The sequence below is a fragment of the Choloepus didactylus genome, chromosome 1 (genome assembly GCF_015220235.1).
Source record: "Choloepus didactylus isolate mChoDid1 chromosome 1, mChoDid1.pri, whole genome shotgun sequence".
NCBI classification, from domain to species: domain Eukaryota; kingdom Metazoa; phylum Chordata; class Mammalia; order Pilosa; family Megalonychidae; genus Choloepus; species Choloepus didactylus.
In genome coordinates, this window is record NC_051307.1 from 77,259,135 (window position 1) to 77,281,532 (window position 22,398).

General features: G+C 37.0%; 1 protein-coding gene across 7 annotated transcripts in view; it reads left to right on the forward strand.

The window, feature by feature from the left end:
- The window catches only part of PHLDB2 (pleckstrin homology like domain family B member 2), a 239,675-nt gene extending 218,212 nt beyond the window's left edge, over positions 1-21,463 (forward strand). For 6 of the 7 annotated variants that reach the window (XM_037835270.1, XM_037835277.1, XM_037835288.1 and 3 more), the window contains 5 exons: positions 8,093-8,183; positions 9,564-9,710; positions 11,560-11,779; positions 18,847-18,932; positions 19,597-21,463. In XM_037835270.1, the coding sequence (XP_037691198.1) occupies positions 8,093-8,183; positions 9,564-9,710; positions 11,560-11,779; positions 18,847-18,932; positions 19,597-19,737 (685 nt within the window). In that variant the 3' untranslated portion in view covers positions 19,738-21,463. The remainder of the gene's footprint in view (positions 1-8,092; positions 8,184-9,563; positions 9,711-11,559; positions 11,780-18,846; positions 18,933-19,596) is intronic. The other variant, XM_037835304.1, reaches the window with a different exon arrangement.
- The last annotated feature ends 935 nt before the right edge of the window (positions 21,464-22,398 follow it).

Consider the following 22,398-nt stretch of genomic DNA (forward strand, 5'->3'; position numbering starts at 1 on the left):
TTTGTGCAAGTCCAAATTTTTGAGACCTAAAGATTCTGTAGTGCAGAAGAGAGTCAGGTGACATGGTGGCCTTTGAAATTAGTTTCTTTGTATTTTGTGTGACTTAGCCAGTCAGACGTCATGTAATAGTCCATTCTTCCCCTTTACGCTATTTCTTTACACTTGAGCTTACACTTATGCTGGGCTTCAAAATTGATTTGCTTCTATTGGTTGGCTCCAACCTTCATTTGCTCTGCTTTTGATTAAAAAATGACATAATTAAACAGTAGAGTCAGAACCTTGAAGGATGTTTTACTGTTATGTTTTGTTAAGAGGAAGACTTTAGCTGTCCTGAGCATAAAGATTTTGTGAGGTTTTTAACCATTCACATTTATGTTCCTACTGGAAGCAAGCAAAGGTGGCCTTATGGAATTAGGGCCAAAGGCACATCTAAAATGCAGAATTAGTCATGGTACCCCCCTCTTCAAAAGCTTTGCTGATGCCCCATTATATACAGAATAAAATCAGACCCCAGAACCTGACATTCTAGATCTAGCCCACCTCCATCGTTCTCTTCCTGGTACATCTCAAAGAGCTTCTTATTTGAGAGGGCGATGAACTCTCAGATCTCTGTGCCTTTGACTATACTGATCCTAGCTCTGAAATCGGGTAGTTTGGTCATTCATTCATTTATATGCTCATATGCTCATTGTATTAGTCAGTATTCTCTAGGGAAACAGAACCAACAGAAGATATCTGTAAATATGAGATTTTATAAAAGTGTCTCACGCAACTGTGGAGATGCATGAGTCCAGATTCCATAGGGCAGGATGCACGAGTCCAAACTCCATAGGGTAGGCAGCGAGCTGGCAACTCTGATGAAGGTCTTTGATGAACTCCCCAGGAGAGGCTGGCTGGCTAAGGAAAAAGTGAAAGTTCTCTCTCTTCACTCTTGAAAGTCTTCAACTGATTGGATTAGATCCAGCTCATTGAATTCTCATTGTAAAAGGCATGCCCTTCGTTGATGTAATCAGCCACAGATGCAATCATTTGACTGATGATTTAATAAACCAGCCTTCTGGTTTACCAATCAGCCACATATGTCCTTGCAGTAGTGGTTAGGCCAGTGTTTGCTTGACCAGACACCTGGGCACCATCACCTGGCCAAGTTGACACTTGAACCTAACCATCACACTCATTCATTCCACAAATACTTATAGAGTGCTCTGCAGCCAGGGGTGGGTGGAGCTGGCTCATATTGGCTGGGAAGAGCCAAATGTGCCATCAATGAAGTCACATTGGTAGGTGGAAATTGGCCCTGGTGGGTATATATTTACACCATGTGAATCAGCATATTCTACATCTTGCCACCCCACCCCAACCCACCCCCCCACACACACACCGAGAGCTGGTTTAGCCAGCGAACCACTGTCTATAATCAGTTCATCCTTTCATTTGCTTATTCATTCAACTGATACTTACCAAGGACTGATGGTTTCTGGACTGCAAAATATCTTTACTACTCCCTGGAGAAATTCTCCCCATCCTTCAAGCTCAAACTTACGTTAGAATCTCATGAAAACTTCCCCATTTGGGTCCTCTTTCTTTTGTTCCCATGGTACATGACTTTTTTTCTATTATAGAACTGGTCACATTACATTAAAACAAGTTGCCTTCAATAATTAGTTGGTGAATTCCTCAAGATCAAGGAGGATGTCTTTTGGTTTCCACACCCAGCAGAGATTCTGGCATATTCGATAAGTGTTGTCGGAATAAATACCTTGGGGTATAGTAAAATGGACATATTTTCATTTTGATATTTTTTCTGTGTTGATCTATTTCATTTGGCTGAAAACAAGTACGCTTTCAACCCATGAAACATCCAATATTCTATGAATGTTAATCGAGCACTGGGTCTCAAATCAAAATGTCTGGCTGAGTAATTGCCATCAAACAAACTTCCCTATATTGCACAGATGCCAACAGGCTGGAAGTAGGAAGACATTCTGTGAGTTTGACCTGACAACTGATTGTGCAGCTTTAAACAGATCACAGAATTCTCTCACTCCTGATTTGCTAGTATGCAAAATGGAGGAATTGTTCCTTGAATAAGAGGGCACGATAGATTTTAAAACATTTTGTGGGGATTCCATTATGTAAATGTAACATCTTTCTTTCAAAGGTTTGAAAAACTGGCTTCCCTACCCCCACCCCAATAGTAACAAACCCAAACAGAAAGTAATCTCAGCCAGGTAGAACTAGCTTTAGGTAGAGTTTCATAAATGAAAAGAATGTCAGAGACCCAAATATATATGTACATATATAGCCAGGAAATTTGGGGGAAGAAGAAGAAAAAGATAGTTGCTACTTTTTTTTTTGCAAATAGAGTAGAATGTGTTGTAATTCTGGCCTTAAGAGGTAAAATATTTGAAATATTAATATTACCAGATACATCTTATTAGAGAAGGAAAGGAGTTCCTAGGGAAAAACACTAAAGCAAGCATGAAACTCGTCACATGAGAATGACCTAAGTTTAAAGAGGGAATCATTTAATAATAAGGAATGAAGATGAGTAGGTTTATTTAATATTAGAAGGATTAATATTTCAGGTAATTCAATATTAGAAGGTGCTTTATCAGTTTTGTTTTCTTTTGTTTTCTTTTTAATTTACTGTGATTATTTTGGGGGGGAGAGTTGAGTGTCTGGAACAATTAGGCATCAAATAATCTCTTGCATTGAAAGTGCTCTGGCCATAGCAGTTCACAGTGAAGATGCTGTCATAGCTGTGGCAGCGGGTCCTGGGAGGAAATGTTCTCAGAACTGAAAGCCTAGAACTTTGAGTGATTTATTCATAAAAAGCAGGAGCCTGCTCAACTAAATGTGATGTTTTTGGATAAAAGGAAACTTAAAAAATAGTCAGTAACTTAGCAACTTATGTAATAATGATAAGAAGAATAAAAATGTAACTATTTGGTTTTCCAGTGTAGTCATCTGAGAGGCCATCCTGTGTTTCTTTAGCACTTTGTACTTAGTGATTATTTTGAAACCCTCAGATTACTCCTCCTTCCTCCCCCAAAATTGTTAACATTTTATACTGAGATTCCTATGGTGAACTCTTGATAGCTTGACCTTTTTTTTTCTATTTTTGAGTCATCTTTAATAAGTAAATATACTTGATGCATTTTCCTTCCTCTATTTTCTACTCCCTGCTTCTTTTTTCCCCCTCCAAAAATTAAAATGTGCAAGCTTCCAAATAATCACTTCCCACCCCCATCTCTCATATTTAGTGTTGGTAAAAAAAAACAGGGAATCAGTGGTACAGGGAATAACCTAAATTGGTACAACTTCAATTATATCTACCAAGTTTTCAAAGTTTCCAATCTGGAGACTTCAGCAGAGTTGCCAGTAAAAATTAACTTGTTTTTATCCACTTACCCACTCACTTAAAAAAAAAAAAGTTTCAAAAGGTAGAATGTGAGAATTGTGCCTCTGAATATACCATATCAAGAGGACAGCACTGTACACAGTGATCATTCCTGGCAAGCATTTACATTTGGCTGTGAACATTCTCCATAGTTACTGCACATAGAACTGACCCAGTGGTGCTAGCAATCATAGATAATCAATTAGCTCAGTCAGAAGTTACTAATGGTATTTATTTGATTGTGCTATCAGATCCTCTAAATGACAAAAAAATTGAAGCCATGTAGAAGATGCATGTGAAAGTTCTAATGTAAATGGCAGAGAAAAGTGATGTTTGTCTTCTATACCACCAGTACCTTAAAAAAATTCACACAACCTTAAGACAAGTTTGCATCTATTATTATGTTGGAAAATAATATGATAAAATCAGGAAAACAGATAATAAGGGACTACTTTTTGGAATGTGTGTTACAAAAAAGCATCCTCAATTGGGAACTCATTGAGAATTGGTAGAAAGAAGAACAAAATAATAAAAAAAATTTGTCTCTAAGATTTAAAAAAATTATGTATTAACATGCCTTGAAATTATACATAGATTGAAGAGGTAATTCCATGCTGAAATTCTAGTAGCATAAACTTGGTCTCATGGTTTATTATGTCACAAAAAGCTATAATTGTAGAAATATAAAATTATTCACAGTTGCGGGTAAATTTGCCCTTCACTTTTTGTCAAGACATCATTTTTGTGACTTCCAGAGAGTTATGAGTCAAGCAGTGTTTTTGCTTTTTCAGCAACATTACGTACACTTTAAACAAACATACAGCTTAGAAAACAGGCAATTGAGAGTCAATTCTGCATAAAATCTCCATTCTCCTAAAATAATTGAACTGGCTTATAGAATGTGCTACTCTAAACATCACCTACAATGCTACGTTATAATTACTTTGCTGTTATTAACTTATTGGGCCCTGACTTTGTGCTTATGCTTTGGGAAAATGCTACTAGGAAGTTGGCCTCCCATTAAAGTTTAAATGCCAGCAGTAGGAAAAAAATAACGAGTAGACATGGGGAACAAATCCTGGCTGCACTTGATTTTAAGAGATTCTTTAATCAGAATTTCAGATGCCTCTACTCACTTCATTTTAGACAAAGTTAGTCAACATCCAGCATATGCATTTTATTCTGGGGAGTTTTCTTCAAGAGAGAGAAAGAGAGCTGGAGTGAGTTCAGAGGACGGGCACAAACCGTTGAAGGGACAGGATGCCAGACCATTGGAAAAATGTTTGGGGACGTGTTGGACAAGAGAAGGCTCATGTTCTTCAAATACTCAAAGAGCTATTGAGTAGAGAAAGATTAGTTGAATTTTGTAGGGAGCAAATAATTTGCTTAAGCTGAAAAAAACACTCAGAAGATCATATACATTAAAAATAAATAAGGCCAGTGGCTTATCACTTAGTGGCCATCTTGGTGCACTGAAGGCAGTTTGGGGAAATTTTTCTGTGTCTTTATGGAGAATTTTGTTTTACTCCAAGTTTTGTTTTGTTTTGTTTGCTTATTTATTTCTTGTGTAACAGGGTTCTTATTTATTTTTGTCTTCCTCTTACTGTATCTGCCTTTGTCTCTAAGGTGAATTTTCTAAAAGCTAGTTGGTTAAAAAAAGAAGGGTATTTTCTAACTGATTCAAATTTTGCTGAAAGATAGGACTAAACACTAAAAACCAAATCTGCTGTTCAGATTCCTTAACCCTTAATGCAATTTTTGATTTCCTTTATGAGTATGGTTTTACCCAAATTGCTTAGCTATGAAAGAAATCTTCAGGTGATAAGAGTAAGAGCATGCCTAAGTAGAAAAAGTAGACAAAGTGAGGCATCAGTGAACTGTCGATGACCCCAATGACCCATTCCCTCTAGCATTCTTACTGCGGTCACATAAGGTTCAGAAATTTGTGCCTGCCTTTTGCAGAAGGTTGAGGACTTGAAGCAACGCAAGAAAGTATTACAACTCCTGTGATTTGGATGGACTTGAGAAAGCAATGATAAATTGTATGTGCTGCAGGTAATGCATTATAGGAGGCACCCAGCCAAGTGGTATTTCATCTGTTTGCATTTTCACATGCCATGGTGTTTCACACCTAAACTTCTCCTTATTCTTATTGCAGTTGCACATGCTTGTCACTGAAGGTGCAATTCTGACAGCAAAATATTGTCTCAAATGGTGGCAATGTAGAATCATAGAGCACTAAAAGGTTTGCTGAATAAAAGTGGCTTATGTCAAGGAAATATAAAAATCAACAATAGAAAAAGTTTGCTAAAGAGAATGAGTAGGTGTCCCTCGATAAAAATTTATTTTTAAAACAAAATAACTTTAAAAGTAGATAAAGTAGTTTTTAAAGTATAGTAAAAAAAAATAGGTGCCTAAATGTTATAAAGACATGAAGTAATAAATGGCAACATGTGCTTTCTGTCAATTTGTTTTTGGACACTTCAGTTCTTTTGGAGCAAAAATTAAGACATTTATGAAAATATTGTCAAATAAGCAGACTGGGCATAATTGGCAGAAAATAAATTAGAATACCATAAAATAAATTTAAAAAAAACACTCTAAAAAATGAAAAAATAGTTAAAGATGGATGAAAGTTTGAAAAGTTGCCCCAGGATATACCAAAATTACCTATATATTAAAAACCAAGGGCTAACAAGATTTGTTTTTCACTAAATTATTTTCAGCCAATTCATTTGCATTGGTTTCATGAACATACTTAGAACAGTGAATGAAAGCTGTAGGAAGATGGATTTTAAATCAGTATAAGTATCAACATTCTAACAGTATTACTTAAATAAGGAAGGAATGGACATAGCCAGTTTCTTGCCACCAGGATTGCTCAAATACAAGATAGAGGGAAAATGGGGATGTTATAGAAAGAATTAAGGGGAAAATGGGGGTTAGGCTGTTGATGAGGTTAGGTTGTTGAGGGGGTTAGGCTGTTGATGAGGTTAGGCTGTTGATGAGGAGAAGGTCTCCTCTCAATATATTCCACTTAGTGAAATTCAAATTATTTCCAAATCAGTTGGAGACCTAAGACATACACATCCAATGTCACAGACAACACTATAGAATATAAATATAATTGTGTTCCCATGGCCTGCGTGTTTCTCTAAGGTCTCTCTGTTGAGCTGATAAAATTTGTCCCTTTTCCATTCATGAAACCAGATATTCTTAATGAAAGGGAATAAGAATTCCTGCACAAAGATGAATTTTTTTCTTGAGTTTTTGCTGCCTGAAGAGAATGGAACTCATCCTTTTGTACCTCTCCCAGCAGCTAATGAAAATAATGAGAAGAAATTACCATGTTCTTCTCCTTCTCAGAAGAAAATACCTGCTTCAAAGGAAACCTTGCAAAGTACAGCCTCGTAGTTAAGCTTTAAGGATCCAATATTCCCCAGAATGTCCATCTCAGGAATGGAAGCATTTTATATTGGGGCTGTCAGTACTCATTTTAAGATAAACCCGGTTAGTCTTCTGTTACTGCCATTATTTATCTCTTCGAAAGAACAGCCTTTATCCCTAGATTTGAACCTTCCTAAGTTGGACTTGATCAAAAGTAAAATTTGGAAGATTATGTTAACAATTGTTTATAACCAAGATGGCTTTGCTTATTTCGCATTTTTAAATTAATCTATTTGTCTAACAAACATGAATCCCTACTATGTACCAGGCTCTGTGCTATGGGGAATACAGACATGAAAGCTTCTCTGTCTGAAGAGGGTCAAGAAAAGGAGACAGCTACTTAAATGACTATACAAGTACACGTGCATAAGAAACAACATTGGTTCTACTTGCGGCTGCAACATCAGAGTAAATAAATTTTGGTCCAGGCCGTGTCCTCTCTTTTCCAGAATAGTATAATAAATTGAAAGCAGGTGAAAAGTAAATTTTCGTGCTGTGTTGAACATTTCCAAGTTGTTCTCTTTTTCTTTTAATTATCCCAGCTGTTCTTGCAGCTTTCATTATCTTGGTTTTTTCCTTTCACTTCTTTGTGTGCTGTCTTTCCCAATAGGCATTTATTTTGAAGCTCTTGAATCTCTTTATGAAGTTTCCTCATTGATATGATGCATGGGTATTATTTACAAAACTGGCCACCAATCCATCCACTGCACCTACAGGAAAAGTCATTTTTTAATTGGCGTCATAATTTAAGAAATAAATGCCCAAAGGTTTAAAGGTTCTCCAAAAAGCAGCTAGTGATATACATTCCCAAATTGAAAAAAGTGACTTCAAATCTTAGGTATCCTCTATATAGAACTTTGGTGATAGTCTTGTTAGTTTCAGCTTTCTAACTAGCTTTCAAACTAACAAGAAGACCTTCTACAGACCACAGATTTTAGACTTTAAAGGAAGCATTTTTGAGGTCATACTTGGTAAGTTTTGGTTTATTTATGTTATGAGTATGGCAGTTTATGTTGGCGTTATTTTGCTTGCCTATATTTTGTCTTCCAAACTGAGGCAAGTCAGTATCACATACAATTTTCAGAGCAGAATTGACTCTACAGACCAATGACTGTTAACAAAACATTCTTTAAATCGTATATGCTTGGATTCTGTCATCACCACCCGTGAACCTACACATGTGTGTGTGTGTATTTTTGAGACTTATCAATCTGTAACACAAGGCTTTTGTGTTGTATTCAGTGCCAGCACATCAAATATTGCCAGAATAGAAGAAATGGAGAGACTTTTGAAACAGGCCCATGCAGAAAAGACAAGGCTGCTTGAATCCAGGGTAAGTTTAGTATATTTATGCCAGAGGTTGTGATGTAGGGTGCAGGGAGCTTCCACTAATAATCAGCACACTCTCCTTGGGTCTCAAAAAGCAAGCTGTGTGATCCTGGAGTAGTTACTCAACCTTTCTTGACCTTAGTTTTCTTCTCTCAGAAGGAAGGGTGTTGGATAGATGATTTATTTCTAAGGCTCTCTTTACTGCACTACAATTTCCCATAATTTGAAATATATATATATATATGTATCATGTTGACATAGAGTGAAATGAAAGTTTTGTTTTATATTTCCCCTTGATGGCTACTTTGTGTTCCTGCCAAGGAATGTCATATCCTTATGCATTAGCCCTTCCATGCCAGATCATGTTAACTGTACTATTGTAATATTAAAATCCCACATTATTGTGACTTTATGTCTAGCCAGAATCTGAACTTCCTTAGGAATCCCCCAAAATGCCTTTGCATCCTGCCCAAAAAGGTACTTCCTTTCCTTTTCTGATCCCCCCACATGCTTCCTCTGCAACAGTTAGCCAGGAAGCTGCTGACCAACAACAGGAATCGAAGGGCCGATAGGCTCCAGGCACAGGGCAACAACCAAAGAAAGGCAAAATCTCACGATTAGCCTTGGACAGCGATTTGTGAGGCTTTTTATTAGAAGTGGGAGAATGATGGTTATAATGAAATCACTGAATATAGTTCGCTAGCTAGATTTTCACTTAACTCCAGTATTTGTCATTTAAACTTGGTGACTACATTTCTGCAGATGATATTTTGAAAGCTATGTGAGAGGTAATTATAAATTGTTTTCCTAGGGGTGCGGTAACAAAGTACCACAGACTGGGTGGGCTTACAACAACAGAAATGTATTCTCTCACTGTTGAGGAGGAAGTCTGAAATCAAGGTGTTGATAAAACCAGGCTCCCTCCAAAGCCTCTAGGGGAGGATGCGTCCTGCGTCTTCCAGCTTCTGCTAGCCCCAGGAGTCCCTTGCCTTGTGGTGACATAACTTCAACTCCTGCCTCTGTCTTCATCTTCCCATAGCCACATTCCTTATGTGTCTGAGTCTCCATTTCTAAATTTCCCTCTCCCTTTAAGGTTGCCAGTCATACCGTATTTAGAGTCCACCCTAACCAGAATGAACTCATCCTAAGTTAAGCAATTGTATCTACAGAGATCCCACTTCCAAATAAGGTCATAATCTGAGATTCTGGGTGAGCATAAATTTTGGATAGATCTTTTTCAACCCAGTACAGTTATATATTGGGAGGAACTTGGCTATAGACCAAGAATTGTCTAGTGAGATTTTTTTTTTATACATTACTTGGAATCATTCAGGAATAACCAGTTTGTCTTAAAATAATCATTGTTCTGCATGATGACATTCAGGAACGGGAAATGGAAGCCAAAAAACGAGCTCTGGAAGAAGAAAAACGACGCCGAGAACTCCTGGAAAAACGATTGCAAGAAGAAACTAGCCAGAGGCAGAGGTTAATAGAAAAGGAAGTAAAAATAAGGGAGAAACAAAGGGCACAGGTTAGTCGGTCTGGATGGATGGGAGTAGGTCGCCCCCTTGTGGTCATAATGTGGGAGATGGCCATTCTGAGTCTGAGGATGCTTTTCCCTGCTTCACTGCCATTAAGCTGCAGACATTTAATGGTTAAGGGAAGGATGTGGTGCTTGTGTGCAAAAAACGTGCTGAGTTCATGTCAAAATTCTTAGAGGACTACCAGCCAGAAGACACTTTTCCCTAGTCTTACATGGAACATTTTTGTGGGAGAGGCACCTTTTCTTCCACTAATTCTTTGGAGTAGTTTTAAAAGGACAGTATTTTTTTCAGTAGCTTTGAAAAAAGTGCATCTAGGTTTTCTATAGAAAACCGATTCAAGACCCAAACTGAAACCTTTGGTTGAGGAGAGGGAAAGAGGTTCTCTTAAACCATCTTTAAGAAGCAAACATTCCAGAACAGGATCATTTAACCAGGTTGGTTTCTCAGTAGTGGTGTTAGTGTTTGTTTTGTTTTGTTCTAACCACTGGGTTTGTCACACATGTCCCCTTTGTGTGACCAGTCCACCAACACATGTTCACAAGATTACTGAACTCAAACAAAATTCAGGACGACCGCCCATCTTGTTTAACTTCCTGTCTTGGTTGTAGAGTTTGAGCCACTATTCTTGTTACTAATAGCTGCTTCCATGATGTATGTTTTCTGAGGAAATAAAGTGAAGTTTTATTAAGTACCAAGTAATTTAAAAGTTCAAATCAGTTTTACTGTGGTTTAGTAGGATCAAAGATAAAAGATATCATTTCCCTCATCCTTCATGGTTGTGGGCAGTTTTATGGACCGGCAGTTAGTGACTATCTTTGAGATTCTGCGAACTTTGACATATTAGTAAGCCTGTGGTATCTGTTCACAAAGTACTGAAGAATTAAAAGTAAAATAATGAAAGAAAGATAGTGATTAAAACTTGTTCATTTTTTCCATTGTGCCAAAACTCTATCAAATTCTGATTAGCAATGAAGGTCATACAGGCCTGTTTGGTGTCTGAAGTCAAACCCAAAAACATAGTTCTATTTTAATCCTAATTATGTTTTGCCTCCTAATATATAATTAGGTCATTTTTCCTGGGGTAAAGGAGTGGGGTTATTTAATAGGGTAAAATAAAACCTAATTTTAGAAATACTACCCATGAAATGTGCTTCCTAGTTTAGATGAGTTTCTACTTCATCCTTAAGTAAAACAAAAGACATTTAAGTATATCCTTACAGCATAAAGTCCTGGACAGCTCACTACATCCATTTTTTTTTTTTAATTCTACTTTTCACTTTATTTTAGCTTCACTTTTCAAAGCATACATCTCTGCCTTCAGTTTCTCTCAGAAAGTGTATGCAAGCCAACATGTACAGCTTTGGGGACTCTTGTGGGGTTGTACTTACTAAATAATGTTAAATCAATCACATCATGTCTGGGATTATGTTAGGAGAATTAATCTGTGAATTGGTGGCAGGGAGAACCCCTGACAACCCCATGGTGCAGGAGTCCCCATCTGCACAGGACAGCCCAGACAACTTGGTGTCATTTCACTGTTTAAACCTCTTTTAAAACTTAGGGAAGTAAATGACAGTTTTCCATTTTGTCACCTGCCCATCACAAGGAATAGAATCAATTGGCCTGAGCTTATCCACTTATTTTTCTCCCATGTTGTAGCATCCTTCTGAAAATATTATCTACTTTTTAGACTCCAGCTGTTAACTGCTTTCATCATCATAAGCTCTCAGAATCTCAGGGGCATTTTAAAGCAACTTTTCAGTTCATTTCAGCTTCTAAACATCTGTGACCTAAAACAAAACAAACAGTCATAGAATGATTTTGCGTTTTTTTCAGGCTCGTCCTTTGACACGCTATCTGCCTGTCCGGAAAGAAGACTTTGACTTGCGGAGCCACGTAGAGACTGCTGGCCACAATATTGATACCTGTTATCATGTATCAATCACAGAGAAGACATGCCGAGGATTCCTCATCAAAATGGGTGGAAAAATTAAAACTTGGAAAAAACGTTGGTTTGTTTTTGATCGGAACAAGCGAACATTCTCTTATTATGCAGGTGGGTGGCAAAGAATTTCAAGTGATACTCAAATCAGGATTCCTCTGTTCGCTGTAAATACGTAGATTGGTGAGTATAATAGAATTAATAGTAATACCAGTTTTGTAGATGCATATTATTTTATATTCAGATTATAGGGATTCAGGTTATATGACTTGATATGGATTTACTTTTTAAAAATAATAAAAATTACATATTATATTAAAAAGTGTGAATTAGTCTATTCTAGTTCTTAATAAACTCAAATCCAAATAAATATTAAATGGAATTTATTTTTTTAAATCAAAATACTCCTTTTAAACCACAAAGCCAGAACCAAAGGTTTGTTTTTGTACTTATTTACTTATTTATTTATGGCCACATGCTATATTTTTGTCACACACAATTTAGCAGCCTTAACTGATAGTCCTACAACTCTATTTTATAAACCAGAATGTTCTTTTTTTTTTTTTTTTTTTTTTTTTTTTTTTTTTTTTTTTTCATTTTTATTGAGATTGTTCAGATACCATACAATTATCCAAAGATCCAAAGTGTACAATCACTTGCCCCTGGGTACCCTCATACAGCTGTGCATCCATCACACTTAATTTTTGTTCAATTTTTAGAAACTTTTCATTACTCCAGACAAGAAATAAAGTGAAAGATGAAAAAAGAAAAAAAGAAAAGGAAACTCTAATCCTCCCCTATCCCTAACCAACCCCCCTCAATTGTTGACTCCTAGTATTGATACAGTACGTTTGTTACTGTTTATGAAAAAATGTTGAAATACTACTAACTGTAGTATATAGTTTGTAATAGGTATATAGTTCTTTCCTATATGCCCCTCTATTATTAACTTCTAATTGTATTGTCATACATTTGTTCTGGTTCATGAAGTGATTTCTAGTATTTGTACAGTTGATCATGGACATTACCCACCATTAAGAATCAGACAACACCACCAATGTCAGGTGTCTAACATGCCTCTCCTATCCCCCCCTCTTATCTGCATTTACCTTAGTATATCACCTTTGTTACATTAAAGGAAGCATAATACAATGATTCTATTAGTTACAGTCTCTAGTTTATGCTGATTGCATCCCTCCCCCAATGCCTCCCCATTTTTAACACCTTGCAAGGTTGACATTTGCTTGTTCTCCCTCGTAAAAGAACATATTTGTACATTTTATCACAATTGTTGAATACTCTAGATTTCACCAAGTTACACAGTCCCAGTCATTATCTTTCCTCCTTTCTTGTGGTGTCTCACGTGCTCCCCATCTTCCTCTCTCAACCGTATTCATAGTTACCTTTGTTCAGTGTACTTACATTGTTGTGCTACCATCTCCCAAAATTGTGTTCCAAACCACACACTCCTGTCTTCTATCACCCTGTAGTGCTCCCTTTAGTATTTCCTGTAGGGCAGGTATCTTGTTCACAAAGTCTCTCATTGTCTGTTTGTCAGAAAATATTTTGAACTCTCCCTCATATTTGAAGGACAGCTTTGCTGGATACAGGATTCTTGGTTGGTGGTTTTTCTCTTTCAGTATCTTAAACATATCACACCACTTCCTTCTTGCCTCCATGGTTTCTACTGAGAGATCCGCACATAGTCTTATTAAGCTTCCTTTGTATGTAATGGATCGCTTTTCTCTTGCTGCTTTCAGGATTCTCTCTTTGTCTTTGACATTTGATAATCTGATTATTAAGTGTCTTGGCGTAGGCCTATTCATATCTCTTCTGTTTGGAGTACGCTGCGCTTCTTGGATCTGTAATTTTATGTCTTTCTTAAGAGATGGGAAATTTTCATGAATTATTTCCTCTATTATTGCTTCTGCCCCCTTTCCCCTCTCTTCTCCTTCTGGGACACCAATGATACGTACATTATTGTACTTTGTTTCATCTTTGAGTTCCCGGAGACGTTGCTCATATTTTTTCATTCTTTTCTCCATCTGCTCCTTTGTGTGTAGGCTTTCAGGTGTTTTGTTCTCCAGTTCCTGAGTGTTTTCTTCTGCCTCTTGAGATCTGTTGTTGTATGTTTCCATTGTGTCTTTCATCTCTTGTGTTGTGCCTTTCATTTCCATAGATTCTACCAGTAGGTTTTTTGAACTTTTGATTTCTGCTGTATACAGGTCCAGTGCTTCCTTTACAGCCTCTATCTCTTTTGCAATATCTTCTCTAAACTTTTTGAATTGATTTAGCATTAGTTGTTTAAATTCCTGTATCTCAGTTGAAGTGTACGTTTGTTCCTTTGACTGGGCCATAACTTTGTTTTTCTTAGTGTAGGTTGTAATTTTCTGTTGTCTAGTCATGGTTTCCTTGTTTATCCAAATCAGGTTTTCCCAGACCAGAACAGAGGGAAGAAATATTCAGTATCTGGTTTCCCTGTGGGTGTGTCTTAGAAAATTGCTCCACCCTTTGATGCCTCGGGTCACTGGGCTTTTCTGCCCAGCAGGTGACGCCTGTTAGCCTATAATCCTTGACTGGTGTGAGGAGGTATGGCCGTGTTCCCCCAGGCTCTGGGGTCTGGTTCTGAATGGAAAGGGCCCCACCCCTTTCCTCCTAGAGAAGACAGAGCCCCCAGGTGGAGGTCATTAGCATTTCAATGGTCTCGGTCTCTGCTTGTGGTGTCTCCGCCCTTCCCCGAGTCACAGCCCTGGAAACTTAAAATGACTGGGGCTTTCTCCACTGAGCCGAAAAAGAAACAGATAGTCCCCTTCAGACCCAGTCAAGGCGACCCTCCGGCTCTCCCAGGTCAGTTGTCACCCAAAGCCTCTGTCTGTTTTTTGGGGCTGCGTACCTGTAGTGAGCAGTTCACACTCGCTACTTAAAACCCCAGTTGGAGCTTAGCTGAGCTGTATTTGCTTGCTGGGAGAGAGCTTCTCTCTGGCACCACGAGGCTTTGCAGCTCGGGCTATGGGGGAGGGGGTCTCGCGACTTGGTTCCACAGGTTTTACTTACAGATTTTATGCTGTGTTCTCAGGCATTCCTCCCAATTCAGGTTGGTGTATGATGAGTGGATGGTCTCGTTTGTCCCCCCGCAGTTATTCTGGATTATTTACTAGTTGTTTCTGGTTTTTTGTAGTTGTTCCAGGGGGACTGCTTAGCTTCCACTCCTCTCTATGCCGCCATCTTGCCTCAGTCCCAGAATGTTCTTTTAATTACAGAGAATAAAGTTCACTGGTAAAATACTAGTGAATAAGTAAGTAATTATTAACTGACTGAAATATTTTTTGAATTCTTTAAATGATATATTATGAGAAACATACCCTAATGAATATTATATAAATACAGGGATATTACTGTACCTGGTGTACTCTTTAAGAAGCCTCTTATTTACTCTTAGATCACATATGAAGCAGGCCAATTTGCTAGCCACTCTTCCACTACAGAAGCAGAGTGATGTAATAGTTTCCACTGCACATTGGGTGGTTTGAAACAGCAGAGATGTGTTCTCTCACAGTTTGGAGGCTAGAAGTATGAAATCAAGGTGTCAGCAGGGCATGCTCCCTCCAGGCTTTAGGGGAGAATGCTTCCTTGCCTCTTTCTACTTCTGGTGGTTGCCGACAATCCTTGGGGTTCCTTGATTTATAGATACGTCACTCCAGTCTCTGCCTCTGTCATCACATGGTGTTCTCCCTGTGTCTTCTGTATCCAGAATTCCCTCTTCTCACAAGGATACCAGTCATTGGATTAGTATTAAATCCAGCCTTAGCTTATCTTAACTTGATTACATCTACAAAGACCGTATTTCCAAATAGGTCACTTTCAAGGTACTGGGGGTTGGAACTTGAGCATATCTTTTTTGGGGAACATAATCTTACCCCTCCACACCAGAGGTTATGGAGAGGCCCTGCTTTGGGGTGAATGTTTCAGCATTTATGAGCATTATGCAGAATGTTATCAAGTACATCAGCATAATAAATAGAAACTAATAGCCTAGTCATTTAATCTTTCTCATGAGGTCAGGTTAGATTTATGAAGGGACGTATGAGGAGCCTAGGAGCTTGTGGAAGGCAGGAAAGGCTGGCTGTGGAGCCCAGCATTTGGGGGGTGGGGAGAGGAAGTATAGGGGTACATGCCTTTCAGGTCAGGACTCCAGACTCACTGGGTGAAGCCCAAGTTACAACACTAGAGAGTGGCCTGGGCCAAATGGCTGGTCCTCCACTGGTTCCCCACTTTGCCTTGGTAGAGCTTTCTGACCTTGGATTTTATAAAATGTTCAGTTAGTTTAAGGGGAAAATGCCTTTTTAACAGGAATGCCTATATAGTGTCTGCAAAGCGCATAAATGAAACTTTGCTCCCTGCTAGTCCCCACAGACAACCTTCTCCCAGAATTTTCCAAAAATAAACTTAAAATAACTACAGACAAAACAGCTTTCTTCCTCTTTCCTGCTTTTCTTTGTAAGCCATATTTCATCCTTTCATTCATCAGCCAACTGCGCAGCGCACTGCCCTGGCTGCCTTCTCCAAATCTGTGCTGCTTGTGATCCATGTTGATGCGTTTTTCCAAGTTTAAATTTCTCAGTGACTGGCTTTCAATTTTAGTATTAATATCAAAGCGTTTTTGGTATATGAATGATTACCCGGAGTCCCAATACAAAGAGCAGACAAGAGCTAGATCTTGGTAACACAATCTAAATTCATCTTTTTAATATTTACATATTATATAACTGAATAGCAAGACCGATTTTGACAAATGCTGCCTTTTGGCTCTGTTTACAGCCATTGTCAGCTTTGTCAGCTCCGGAGTCCCCGACCCTCACTCTTTCCCCAAACCAACAAGCATAGCAATAGACAGGTCCACAGGCAGCCATCCTGGAGTACAGTTCAGGCTGGATTTAAGCCTGTAAATGAGGTAAAAGGCCATGTGGATGTGGAGAAGGAGCTGGAAGCTGGAGTCCCAGGGCTCTCTGTTGTTCGTGACCCTGACCTCTGTCACTAAAGAAAACTGAGGCTCAGAAAATATACCTGTAAGTCAATGGGATAATGTTATCAAGATAGAATAAATAGCATTGTCTCATCAGTTTACAACAGCATTTTTGGTTCTCCTTGCTCACAGTGTGGTTGTGAGACTTATATTTTACATTTTTTTCTCATAAATTAAAGGCCATATGAAAAAAATTTTTATTCTCATTTTCTGCATGCTTGAAACATTGGCAAGATTTATTCTATTATCTCCAGATTTTATTTTACATTTATATACTCTTTCAGGAAAACAAGATGTTATTGTATTCCCAAGAATTATTGCAGAATCCTTCTAACAAATAACTGAGAGGTACACTATGCTTCTCTTTCACAGAAACTGGTTGAAACGCACTGAATATGGTATTAACTAAAACTGTATCTCCCAAGGAAGACCAAAAATAAGCCCACAAAAATAGGGCCCATGGTCAAATAAGTTAGCAAAAATGCTGGGTTAAATGCAATTAAACAGGTTTTTTTTTTTCTGCTGACTGTGTTAGGGCTTTTATTTTTCAGACTAGCTTTTTATTGTTGTTATCAAAAAAAATTAGTAAAAAATTCAACATGCAGCAAAAGTCTAACAAAATCTCTTTCCCATCACAAAAATTATGACCTTCTTCCTGAAATATCCTGAGATTTTCTCTCTTCGTTTTTATTTATGTTTGAGTATGTATTTGTATTCTATTTTTTCTTTTATACAGTTGGGACCAAATTATTCACTCTTTTCACAACTTTTTTTTCCACAAATAGTATTTCAAGGTTTGTTGTTTTTTTTTTATAAGCCTATACAGAGCTACCGCAATCTTGTCAGTGGCTGTGCAGAGACTATTGCATTATCTATAATTGAATTGAATCAGCCCCCCATGATCTGCAGATCTTTTGCAGTTAAATGCAAAAGAGAAATACTCTGTATTGTTCAATATTGTACATACCTGGTGTAAAGTCAGTAGTTCTGGGTTATCTTTTGACTACTAATTTGCTGAAGAGCCTTAGGTAAAGTCACTTAGCCTCTTTGGTTTGGAGTTGATAATCCAATTTTTTTTTCCCAATATAGAATGCACTAACCCAGTTTGTTTGAATTATCTTTAATAATTTAAACACTAGATAAATATTTTAATGGGGATAATCATAATGAAAATATAATTTTTCCTATCCATTGGTGGTAATAAAGTATTTAATACTCATCTATCATTGCACACAGATCCTTGTGCATTTGCACATGCATGAGTATATATGATATGATAAATTTTTCAAGGTGGAATTGTTGAGTAAGAGGGAGGATTCATGCAGTTTGAATTGTGTTAGTTTTACTAAATTGCCTTCCAAAAGTGGTTTTCTTATTTGCACTTCTCCCAACAAAGCATGATAAACTCTTTCCCTGCATTCTCACGCAAATTTTTTAAATGTTTTCATATGTTTATGCGCATTAAGATCCTTGCTAAGTTTGAATTGCAAAATATTTCAAGCACTTAATAGATCCGTGGAGTGGTGCTGTTTGTTTGGTTGTTGGTGTTTTGGTCCTTTGTCCATGTTTTGTTTGTATGGCAAATCTGATGAAATCTTTGGAAGTCACTTGGGAAATGCTGCATTGAAAAGATATTAAAAGATTGATATGAGCTCCATTACTAACATGAAAAAAAAATCAGTACAAGTATGCTAGGAAACAAATTTCATAGGAAAGAAACATAAGTTGAATATTATTTTTAAATTATAAGTCAAAAAGTGCATTTCTTAAATTTTCATTACAACAGATCTGCATGTTAATATTTCCACTATAAAGATGGTCCGTGAGTCTGTAGGGAAATGCTTAGATTGTGCCAACAATATTTATACTTGGTATACTAACCTAGGAGTCAATAATTCTGGATTATCTTTTGACTCCTAATTTGCTGAAGAGCCTTAGGCAATGTCACTTAGTCCCTTTGGTTTGGAGCTAAGGATCCAATTTTTTTTTTTTCCAATATAGAAAGTAGCTAATGGACTAACCCAGATTATCTGAATTAATCTTTAATATTTAAAATACTAGATAAGTATTTTAATGGTGATAATTATAATGAAATTGTAATTTTTCCTGTCTGTAAGTGGTGATAAATATTTGTTTCAACATTCATCTATCATTCTAGACAAGCATGAAGCTAAATTAAAAGGTGTAATATACTTTCAAGCCATTGAAGAAGTATATTATGACCACCTGAAGAATGCTAATAAGGTAAACATTGATTTTCTAAATTCCTACATTTTGAATGCATAATTAAGTTGGGGAAAATATGGTTTTTTTGAATTTTAAGCAGTTTGGATTTGTTGTCCCAGCAAAATGGATAGATATGATTAGAATGGTGCTGGAAAGGTAAACATAGTAACTAGTACAAGTGATCTTTTTGTTTAAGAAAAAAAGGGGTGGGGGCATGGAGAATAGAGGAAATATTCTGCATCTGTTGGTTTGGGGGAGACTCTGCAAAGTGACTCGTTGCTAGAGGTTTTTTTTTGAGAGGAACCATAAGTTAATATATAGTTACAAGGAGAATCATGAGGGGGGGGATCTTAACAGGTTTAAGAATAAAGCCAGTCTAAGGAGCACCTACTAGCAGCCCAGTACCCTGTTAGAGCCTTACAAACTGGCTGCTAAGAGGATTGGTTGAGTTCTGTGTGAGATTTCTTGTGCAGAAATGTCAGGAAATTGGTTGATCCTGAGAAGGGCAATAGGAGCAGGGCAGGGGAGGGAATAGAAGTTAAAGTAGAGCAAACATAATGCTACATAGATTTCTACAAATGGGAATTTTAAAAGGGGAAGAATCCCCTTACATATGGCTGTGTCACGTAGTGTTCTAGTTCAAGATGTTTGTTTCACCTACTTTTCCTTTTTTGACTTTTAGAGTCCTAATCCATTACTCACTTTTAGTGTCAAGACGCATGACAGGATCTATTATATGGTGGCCCCATCGCCGGAAGCCATGCGGATCTGGATGGATGTTATAGTTACTGGAGCAGAAGGTTATACTCACTTCTTGTTGTAGGAAACTGCGGCAGCAGTCCACTTCAGGGCAGACTGCAATAATCTCTTACAAGAATGAAGCCATATTCAATCCCAGGTGGAAAGACCCAACAGACCCATCCCTTTTTCCTGTATCTACTCAGAAGTCCTTTCATATTAACAAGAAGTCATTTGTAATAGAGGAAGAAGTGGTTTTAATTCAAAGCCTGATCATAAATAGCAAAAGAAACAAAGATTCTATGTGAAAGAAAACACTATTTTGATAAATAGCATTACTCTAGGACATTTCTTTTAAACTGTTTTTTTTTAATCACTTGTTGGTTTTGGTAAAACAAACTAAACAGTTTACAAAATGTGTGTACTTGGATATAAGAAATTATTTTAGCATCCAAATTATTAGCATAATATTGGTAAACAACTGGCTTTAAAAATATTTGCATTTTGCTAAGGTTATTTTATAAATATAAGCAAGTAAAGGCTTGGAGGGGAATATATTTTAGGAGTATTTGCCTTAATTTTTAAGTACTGCAACAAAACTAAAGCCAAAGACTTGACATATCTTCTATTTCACAGGAGTTTCAAGTGATGAACTGCATTTAGTGATCCTCTACATTTTAAAATAGTATTTTGATGCCATTAAGTGCCCAGGAAGTTGTCTTTGAAGGGTCACCATTGGCATAAGCTACTGTACATATATATAGCAAACCACTTTATGTAACAGAAGAATGAACAAAAGCTGTGCTTTAAAAAGAAGCAGACTTAAACAAGAGACAGGCTGTCACACTGGGCAATCTTAAATAAATAGAGTATTTCGTGTTAGGAGCTTAATTTGATGATGATTTCTCCATTCCTTGTGCTGAGAATGAAGGCAAGCAGTAGCTGATTTCCTTTAGACCATTCGATTTATCTTCTCTGAGCATACCTGGCAATTGCAGTCTCACATGACATAACTATGAAATCAGAACTCCGTTTTCACCAAAGAACAGACCAATAAATCCTTATTTGCAAGAGTGGTGTAATTCTATGAAAAGGCAAATGAAGTTCAACTTAACATTCTGTGTAATACACTATTTTATTATGTATTTCTTTACAATTAGTTTTTGTTTTTTAGAATTAAATTAATTTTTGTTGAACAAAATGACTTCAGGCAAGTCTGTTTTATAATGGTTTTCCATTTACCATTTATCCCATTTTATCTTGTTGCGTGTGATTTTAAGTATGAATGTACTCTTTCTGAAAACATGGCAAAATAGTAGAAGTAGAAAATAATGATGTTACTTATAGTATGAGGTGAAATGATTAGATTATAGAAGTATCTCTCAATAAAATCTTTGTCAGGCCTAATTGGGTACAATTTTTTTCTTTTTTTTAAATTTGCTGTGAGGTTTGAATACATGTTGGTAATAGTAAGATTTTTGCAACTGGATGACACATGGTTTTAATTGAACATTGAAAGATAAAATCATGATTGCAAAAGACAGTTTTAGAATCTGTTTTTTAAGAGATTACATGTAAACCCTGTAATGTTCTAAGAGTGAAATGCAATTGATAAAAGTTTGTTGATTAATGTTAGTTATAATATTTCTGTACTGTACTTTACTTTCTTCAGAGGATTGTAAAGTTATCCTAATCAACTTTATATCTTGCATGATGTAGTAAACCTTTTAAACATGTGTGTTAAAATATGCTGGGTTTGGATTAAATTGTTGGCCTAATTTCACATTTGAAAATAAATTCATCTCACATTTTTAAGTTGCCTGTAGGTAACATGATGGGGGATGGATTAATCAGCAATATTCAATTGTAGATTGTACATTAATTCCCTTGTTTGCTGATTTGTAGTTTACAGACCAAAGTAATTAGAAGTATCTCTGGTCACACTCCTATTGCTTACAAAATGAGATAAATCCTGAAAAAAATCTGACATCTTATTGCTGTCTTTTTGCACAGATGCACTTATTACTGAAGAATGCAAGGATTGTGTCTACTTATCTTTCTGACTGATAGGAATAAAATCATCTACATGCAACGTAAAGCTCTGGGGCTTTACTTGGTGAGGATTTAATTTGTCTCCCTGAACCAAGGTAGCAGATTTCAGAGGGAAGCTGCCTTCAACAATATGTCCTTTTACACCTTGGTATGTTAATGAAGGCAACCTTGAAAGTAGGCACCCAGGGTGGAAGCAGATTTGTCCACTTCAAGTCCATCACTTTCAGTAAAAGCATCTTCACTTGTCACTAGCCACAATTTTCCTGATTTTTTAGACTGATGGCTGTGAATACAGAAAATGATTCTTGGGTTTCCCTGCTTTTTTGTGCAGTCCTTTTCCCCTTATGTGACAAGTTAGATTTTTCATTTTGCTTCACATAAGATGCAGGAAGACCTAAAAAAAAATAAAAGGAGAGAAAGGATAGAATGATTGAGAATATTTGCAATTATCCAGGAACCACAAGTAGAGGTGTTTATTATTAAGATATAAGGGATGGTGAGATGATGTGCATTGGGATGGATCTACAACAGAGAACAGGCAAAATAGCACAGCATCTTTTGGAATATGGCCTCAAGTCAGGTGGCTGCCCTTGCTATATGTTTCTGACATTACATCTCTCAAGGAAGAGATCTATTCAGTCTTTTGCCATTATACAACTTTTACAATGTGTTCTCAGGAACAGGTTCTCAAGAC